Genomic DNA, 9,416 nt, shown 5'->3' on the forward strand with positions numbered 1-9,416 from the left:
AATACAACTTTGCAATACACAAAATTTCCACAGTCACTTTAACTTAAAAACACGCTATAATTCACAATGATTTACACACTTACTTCCGGCTTGACTCGATTATCTGTCTCTATATCTCTCTTCAATCTGCTATTTCTCCGCTTTATTTGTCGGGCTTATATATTAAAATAGAGAGCGCCTGGAAAAGACTAGAGTTGCCAAGAAAAGTCATGATCCTTCTAGAAACAAATGACGTATTACCAGAATCACGTGACTTCCGCTGTGGTAACAGTACTGTTGCGTATCTGCTTGTTTGTTAATTTCCAGTAGAAATTCTTTCCGAGAACTTCAGCGATACTAGTCCTTTTTGATTCAAACTAGTTTATTCACAGCGATTCACACACTTTACTAGAGTTGCCAGGATTATTGAAGATCCTTCGAGAATCTCATGACGTGTTACCAGAGTCACGTGACTTCCACTGTCGTAACAGTACATTTATCTTCCTTGGGAGGGTTATTTAAAATTTCTGGTGAAAATAAATATTCGTCCAGTCCACGTAACGATTATGAATTACTTTATTAACTCTTTTAACGTTTTGACATATTTGAACATTATACACTGCGTTAATTTGCTGTACTCTTATGTTTCAAGTGATGTTAACTGGCAAATCGAATGATAGATTTATTCTATATCTTTATAGCACACTTTCCAATCTCTTAACTATCTGATACATATAATTTACTTTTGAAACGCTAGAAAAATTCACGTCACATCCTTAGAGTTTTCTAGGTATTTTAAGCCTGTCTTATAAAACCTTCTGATCTTAACTTCATCATTAAGAGCCACAGTCCCCTGTAGCTAGCATTTAAATCACAAAATTAAAAATGTAGTTTACAGCCTTGCCCCCTTCCTCGGTTGTGATGTACCTTTAAGTCTTTCCTGATTAGGCATAAAAAATGTCTAATTTTTTAGGCACTTTCTTGTATGGCTGTATAGTCCTATTTAGGAGAAGCACACTCTGTTGCAGTTTAAAAGGCAAAGGTTGTTATTCGGCATGAAGGCTATTGTGCTGAATTCTTTCTGACAGTCCTTTTTTCTTCTGCTTGTTGAGCTCTTTTCTTTTCATTTTTATTCGTGCATTCCTTCACATAGCTTTTCCATGGGCTGTATTTGTCTGCTACTACTTCCCAGTTGTAAACACAAATTTCAAAGTTTTCATATCCTTTTCTGCAAGCTTCCTTGTAGCGTAGATGAGAACGTCCAACTAATATTTTTTTTTGTCGCCAGATCCCCATATAGGATGTCTTTGGGGATTCTTTCATCTTTCATGCGCCTTGCGTACCCAAGCTATCTCAATCTTCTAAGACTCAACACCGAGAAAATGCTCTGCATATTGCTGCACTCAAGTACTTTGCTGTTGGCGATTTTGTCCCACCAGAGATAGCGCATGTGGAGACTATATATATTGAGCTTCTTTTCCTGTTTCTGTATGTCGTCCATGCCTCACTACCATACAGAAGAGTGCTGAGTACACAGGCTTTGTATACTTTCATTGTATGACATATTTATTTTTGATATCCAGGGGAGTTATTCCAACTACCACTTCCTCATGATACGCTAAAGTATTTGGTTCTGTAATGCCCCAGTCACTAGATGAAGAATTATTGCTTGGACACCCTGATATGAGTAGCTCATATCTTAGTGATACAACAATTATCCACCATTCCGATTTTTACTAGATGTTCAACCCCAGTGTAGTGATTACGATGACGTGTACAGGGACTTCCTGGTCTGAAGCTAGCCTGCCCTCCTATTTTTGTCTCTGCATGAAGTCATTTCCTAAAATGTGCATTTTCTTGATGTCAATTACCAGCACAACAAGAGGCATAGAGAAGTATCCCACAATAACGATAACTTCTGAGTTTTCTCTTGCTAGAAACCTGTTTTCATTGTTCGCATCACTCACTGTTCTTTCGGGCCCAGCATGGCCAGGTGGTTAGGGCGCTTGACTCGCAATCTGATGGTCGTGGGCTCGAATTCCCGTCCCACCAAAACATGCTCGCCATTTCAGCCGTAGGAGCGTTATACTGTGACGATCAATCCCACTGTTCGTGAGTAAAAGAGTAGCCCAAGATTTGGCGGTGGGTAATGATGACTAGTTGCCTTCCCTCTAGTCTTTCACTGCTAAATTAGGGACGGCTAGCTCAGATAGCCCTCTTGTAGCTTTGCGCGAAATAAAAAAACAAACAAACACTGTTCTTTCTTCTATGTAAAATGTATTATATTAGTTTCAAACGAATGAAATGTGTTGTCCTCATATATAGAACTGATCGCTAAGTGTAAGATTTTACAACACCGAATTAAGTGATGTTATGTACAACACACGAATGTAAATGAAGATAATTACATGGACATTGCTCTGAAAGGGGCGGAGCAAGTGCGGTTTACTCCAACCCTCATGTCGTATCTGCATCAACATTAATCTGTATCAAAACCACAGTTCGGAATGGAGGAAGAGGTCTTTTGTACCTGGCCCTCCCTGGTCTATTAAGACCAAAATCCTCACGAAATTGACTGTTCTTTCTCCGTATCTGGAGGCAATCTATAATATTTCATTACCAAATCGGATGAAACTATTGTAGCTGTAGAACCAGTGGTTGCAAGATAGTGCAAAGACTTCTGTCAATAAAATTGTGGATTTGTGGACAGATTTCTTTAACATCGTGTTATATGTAGATTGCTTGGAGATTTATAACATTAAATTAACTAAATTCGATGACGAGGAACCCACTTTGAGACTAATAATGCCTGGAGACGGCTTAAATGGGTAATGAAGAAAAACTTTAATATAAGTTTAACATGACAGCAAATGTACAACGTTTCGACAAGGTTTTGTCATCATCCTTTTCTTGCCTTATATTATGCAGATGGCGCTAAGCTCGTTTTTAATAATGGCTTCGTCCATAGAAGGTATGTTTGTTAAAATAATAATCTTCTTTTACATGTAGATGCATTTCAGGTTAAGTGTTATAAATTAATTTTATCATTTTATATTAATATTTGGTAATATTCAACATTCTTGTAATTTGTATTTTTAACTTATTGGATTATATTTAAGTTTTAAATGCCCATAACGGATTAAAGTGTAAAGACTAGTCTAGACTAAGTCTTAAGATTAAAGTGTAAATAAATTATAAAGTAAAAGCGGAAGAACGTAACAGATTAACACTTACAGTACCAATTGAATTAGACATTGAATCCGATTAATTTTTATTTTATTTCCACGCTTCATCAATAACACAGCTAAAGGAATGGTCAGTAAATTACAGCACTAAACATGTTATTTTTAGCTACAGAAAATGTGCAGTTCAATATAAATTAAAATGTAGGACTTCCCAATTTGAGTTCGACTGAGAGACAGGCCTTATTGCATCTATTCAGTCTCGTGATCGTTTAATGTGGAAATCCTGCAAGTTTATTTATTAGATAGGCCTATAACTTGTGTCAAACTCAGTCATAGTGAATGCAGCCTGTAGCAAATATTAAGTAAGAAATATATGACTTTGTTATTATTACTTACGTGGAATGCATCCCCCCCTCCCCAAGTAGAAACCAAATGTTTGTCAAAATTCTTCTTGGTATATTTCTAATGTCATACAACCTATGTTTAAATCCGTCAGAACTTATCCCTGGACAGTACCATAATTTGATTATCCCTTATTGTGAAAACACTAAAATCAGTATATTTCCCATCATTTTTGTAACACTAGTTAAATCTGTAGTAACAAAATATCTATTGTCTTGCATTTTAAACTTAAGTTTACAATGATACAGAATAGATATTTAAAATTGGCCACTTAGCATTAGTGAATTCACCTACAGGTACTAATTAATGTGTTTATTTAATAGAATCATCAGCCAAAGCAAATGAAGATGCTTGGAGTATTAAAATTCCACCATTCACTAAAGAAGATAATCCCCGTGGATTAGTTTGTGAGAGTGCATTTGCAACACTTTTTCCCAAATACCGAGAGAAGTACCTCCGTGAATGCTGGCCTTTAGTGAAAAATGCTCTATCAGAACATGTAAGTTTGTTTTATATGAAATATCAGGTTTCCACTGGAACTGGGAAATTAATCGATTACCCTTTTGCAATGAGTTGATACATTTCATGTGACCTCGACTGAAGAAGGACATTTGTGAAACAATACATATGTTAACTCTGAGATAACCTCACAAAACCTAGTAATATTTTGATAAAGATGATAAGTATTTTGAACACAAGAATGACATTATTATAATTATCTTTCTAATAAAAATGTTATTTATCTATTGTAGTTATTTGCATGTCAAACTCTGAATAGTTTGAGTGCAAGTTGATTTTATTTTTAAGTATGAATATACTTTTCTTTATCTTATAATTTTCATCTTTCATTTGCATAACCTCCTAAATCTAAAGATTTTTTAATTGAAATGTTTATATTTTATTTCAAATTTTCTCTACCATATCACCAACTCTAGCTGTTATCATTAGTGTACAATGCAAGGAAATGAATAAAAGTACATACCTTTTAATTCTTGTAGGATATCTTTAAAGATCATCTTTTGGTTATATTCATAATTTCAGGTCTTTTCCTTCTAACATATAGTTAATTTTTAATGTTTTATTTTCCTTTCTTGTCCATTACTATTTATTATTCATCTTGACACAAGTCAACGGTGCCCTCTGGCAGAGATTTGCAATTCTGAGGAAACATTTTTCCACACTGCATAATATTATAAGTCTTGAGAACTGATGCAAAGTATGATGTATGTTATAAAATTTTTAAACCTTTAAATTATTCATTTTAAAACATAAATAATACATAATTAACCAAAATATAAAAGTAAGACCTAAATACAATTTAACTGTATCTCTTACTATAATATGTTTAGGTAAGAAACAGCCATAAGTGCTATAGTCGATCAAGCAGCCAACAACACTACAGAAAGTAACATGTACCCTGTGAGGAAAAATGTGTGCCAATTTCAAAATAACTGTTGTTGGATTATAGTGTAAAATGAGCTCTTTCTAATGACTATATACATATGTATGTAAATTCTACATGTAGGCTATAAAGGTTAAAGAAATCTATTGAAGGTGGGTGTTGCACCAGTCAGGGGTTGACAAAATTTATTAATTTTTTGAAGTGCATTCTGAGAACTTTGAAATGTACTTGTCAATAGATTATGTAAATGTCTTATTGGCTAGATGTACATCTACACAACTGTCATTATATTATTGAAGATACGGAGTGCCAAAGTAGAGAATTTCATAGCTCGTGGATCACATGACAGTACATCTGAAGTTTGAAGTAGTTTTTGTTAAAGGTTTCTTTTGAAATATAGGACATAAAACTTATATAACATAAAATTTTGAATCATAACACATTATAATGTTAATTTCATTCACATTCATTGATAGTAAAGGTATTTAATTATATTTTGAATATAATGCAGTGACTTGCTCAGAAAAGTATTTAAAGGGGGTACCCAGAGTAAAAGGGCTAACTGTGAGCATGAGTTACATCAATTAATGTCATGGAAATATTCAACTAATCAAAATTGTTTTTCATATTATTACTATTTTCAGTTATTACGAGTATCCAAGTATTCAAAATATTCTGATATAATTTTTCAAATTCTCCTTGTTATATTTATAATTTATTCAAATTCATTCAGCTTTGAACTGGTGTGGCCCAGTGATTTGAGGGTCTCATGTTCAGTTTGTTTCTTTTTATCTGCCATCTTCCCAAACTTTTAACTGCCGACTGGAAGAAAGGTGGACTGGTTGCATCACCAATTGCCAACTCTTAGGGTACTTTTGTGTTAAATAAAAATTAAATTTACTGTTTTTTTACATTATGTTTTGTTCATCATTTATAATTATGTAACTGTATTCTTTAATGTTAAATATGGTGTAAAATTACTGATTTTACATAGTGCTTCGTTGTGATTTATATTTTGCATAACCATATTCTTAAGTGTTGTATAAGGTATAAGTTTATTTTTCCTATTGTATATGTGTTATGTTTGTGACATCACACCTGTTACTTTTCTGAATTTGTGTTTGGATGGAAGTTGTGACATGTGCTGGAACATTTCAAACCCACAACTTTCCAATCAAGGTACAAATGCTCACTAAGTAGTATTCTTTATCCATTTATTCATGCCAGTTAACCTTGTGATAAATTACAGATATAAATATAATCAATAAATTAATAAAGGATTAAAACTCACAAGTTTCAATCATTTTATCAATGTAACAAAAAAAGATATGGCATTAAATTTTCTTCAACATTATACATTACTTGGTATAGAATAATATTATAAAGTATACTGTATGATTGATTATAAATAAATAGGCTATGATTGCAATATATCCTTCATAAAGCCTGGTTAAAAACTTGTTTTTGCAGTAATCCAATCAACCCTGGATGAAAGGCCCTGACCTTAAATGTTTACACCTTTTCTTCCAAAAATGTCCAGAAAATATAACCGTATGTTTATCGGTTGACAACATTTTCACCCTGTTATTCACAAGAGCAAGTTTTGCAGTGAACCACAGAACGTAATTTTGATTGGAGTTAACATGAAATTAGCCAGGTCAAAATTGTAATAGTCATAATAAATTTATATTAACATATATTAAAAGACAGTTCTGTTTTTATTCAATAAATTTTAATGCTAATTTTTGATAATAAGACTTAGTGGATAATCTGTCCTATGGTGCTTCTTGGTATTTTTATATAAACTTTGTTTTTATTTTCCAAAGACACAGAACTTGAAACTGTTTTTTTTACACTGATTGTTCTTTCAGTTTATTAACAGGAACTATACTAGTATCTTTTTTTGAGTAAAAGTTTCTCAAAGTATCGACCCATAAAAATGCATCCAATTGCTTAATAACTTGAAACATGCTGTGATGTATATACTACTAATAAATGTAGTAGCATTTAGCTTACTTGTTTGGTATTATAAGTAACGAACATGCAAATGTTAATAAGTCTTTAGTACTCATCCTTTACTGTTATGAACAGGGAGTGTTCTGTTCTTCATTTCAAAATTCTTTCAGATAACTAGATACCTTCTTTGCAAGTGTATATAATTATCTATCTATCCTGTGAAAGAGTTTGATTGTGATGTTTTTAAAACAAACTTTTAAAATACACACAGTGTTGTACAGACAATGTAATACCTGGAAATAATGTTGTTGTTTTTTAGAAACATTGGAAAATTGTGGCTTATTTTACTTGGAGACACACTTATTAAAATTTTGTTGTCTATGTAAATTTTTTTAGGAAATTGGGGTTTATTTTATTTTGAGGAAAATGTTAAAGTATTAAAATTATATTATTGTATGTACAATTATAAGAAGTTTTCTTTTGCTAAATATACTGTTTAATTATTTTGAAAATTATTGTTTTATTAATTTGAATTTTGTTAGTTTGTATTTAAAATGCTAATTGACATATAAAATGTATGGTATATGTTAATGAATGATAATTCTATAAAGAAATGGATTTGATGTGGTGCATACAAATCAAATACAAGTACTATTTCCCTAGTTTATTTATTTAGGCAACTGTGTATTAGAAATAAGACCTTCACTCTATGAACTTATCACCTAAGGGAAGTAAAAATGCTACAAGAAGGAAAATACAACACAAACTTGTTAAAAGAACAGATATGAAAAAATGAAAGTAACTTAATTTTTGATTTGATATAATGCAAAAAAAAATTATCTACTTCGATAATGTTTTGCTATAGTACATGTAATAATTTTTAATAAAGAAAAATTTTGAAAAATCAAATTACACAAATTTCTTGTGGCATTGTTATCACAAACACATTATTCCAATAGAGTGCATTACCTCCTCCTGCATGTATATCCATTCTTTTTCAGTGCTGCCATCTATATGCAAAAATGTTTTTGTATGCCACAAGCCTTGAATTCCCACATACACCATGATCAATGTGGTTCAACTGCATCACGCATGTAAATCATTATGCGACAACCCTCCACCACTAGGAGTGTGACACATATCCTGACACGTGTGACTCCCTATGTTCGATTCTACCAAACTATCTCTCTCATTAAGCAGTGATCAGGTGCAGATGTTTTTCATTTGTGCTCTTTTCACGTGTTCATTTCATTTCATTTTTTATTATTTTGTGAATTAGTGGTTTACTTTAATTATTTACTTGCAGCAGTTAGTTTTATCTGTAGTAGTTTGTTGCAATAACTTACCTTTGTTTATTGATTTTTTTCTACTCATTTTAAATTTCTCTATGATTCAAGACGAATTTGGAAGTTTGTATTTTACAACTTATGATATTATTACCATTACTTCAAATGCCATTACTGGCTTCAGGTCTGAGAGTCTCGACTGAGGGTTTTTCTGTTATCAATCATTAGGAAATTGATTGCTATAGGAGGTGTACTTTTTCTCTCAACAATGTTCGGGTTCCTCCTGTATTTTCCAAACCTGTTCAAGATGTGGATGATTTTAAAATTTTTTTTTCCCTTTTCATACCTATGCCTTGCCTTCCCATGTGTCTTCTACGAAATCTACTAGGCCTAATTCTGAGCATTTCGTTTCTCAGTTGAGGGCTGGTATTAGCATGCCTCATCCTCCATGGACTTCTGATCTTTATTTTTTGGTTTCTCAGAAGCTGATCAATTTTTTCTCAACTCCAAGCAGTTAGAGTCACTTTTGCTCATTTGGGAGGGGCCTGTCCCTGATAATCCTATCAATTTCTCCAATTTCTTTTTTCTCATTATCATCTTACCTTTACACAAGTACATGTTCAACATATGTCTCCTTTCTGAGGCACTCCGTTGATCTCCTAAGGGTTTTTTGGAGGATACACTTTCCCTCCTTACTCCTCATTAGTGCTATTGTCCTTTTTGGCCCTATCCCTTCACACACGGTTTTGTAGCTGTTGGGGTCTTATTGGGAAGGACTCTGTCTTTTCATAGGTTCATCTACCTTCCAATTATCTGTGTGACTTTCAGATGGCTCCTTTTCTCTGTGTGTTTGTTTTTGGAGATTATCCAGAGTGTTTGGGTTTACCTATGGGCGATTGGGCACCTTTCCTTTTACCTGGAGTATCACATCTGTTCTCCATTGTTGGAAACTATTCTCTCAGGCATGTGGCCTCCACCTCATATGTTCATTTCCAACTCTCTTCATTGGGTAGCTGTTTCTTCCTTGTAAGGACCCTGTCTTATGACTGTTGGCATCCTTCAAACTTTGGTGCAGCCGTGAGTGGGTAAGTTATCTTTTCTATATGTATTATTTCCTTCCAGGGGAATGTCCCATTTAGGAGTGCCTGTCCAGGTATGCTTCCTATATCTCAAATTTGCACTGTGTGTCTACGATGTATACCTTTG

At 33.2% G+C, this 9,416-nt stretch overlaps 1 protein-coding gene across 1 annotated transcript in view; it reads left to right on the top strand.

The window, feature by feature from the left end:
* The first annotated feature begins 2,909 nt into the window (after positions 1–2,909).
* Positions 2,910–9,416, top strand: part of LOC106467033 (KRR1 small subunit processome component homolog) — a 26,362-nt gene continuing 19,855 nt past the window's right edge. Inside the window, exons 1-2 of the mRNA XM_013927342.2 lie at positions 2,910–2,950; positions 3,890–4,065. Coding sequence (XP_013782796.1) covers positions 2,932–2,950; positions 3,890–4,065 — 195 coding nt within the window. The 5' untranslated portion in view covers positions 2,910–2,931. The remainder of the gene's footprint in view (positions 2,951–3,889; positions 4,066–9,416) is intronic.

This window comes from Limulus polyphemus, unplaced genomic scaffold (genome assembly GCF_000517525.1).
Source record: "Limulus polyphemus unplaced genomic scaffold, Limulus_polyphemus-2.1.2 Scaffold2466, whole genome shotgun sequence".
NCBI lineage: Eukaryota > Metazoa > Arthropoda > Merostomata > Xiphosura > Limulidae > Limulus > Limulus polyphemus.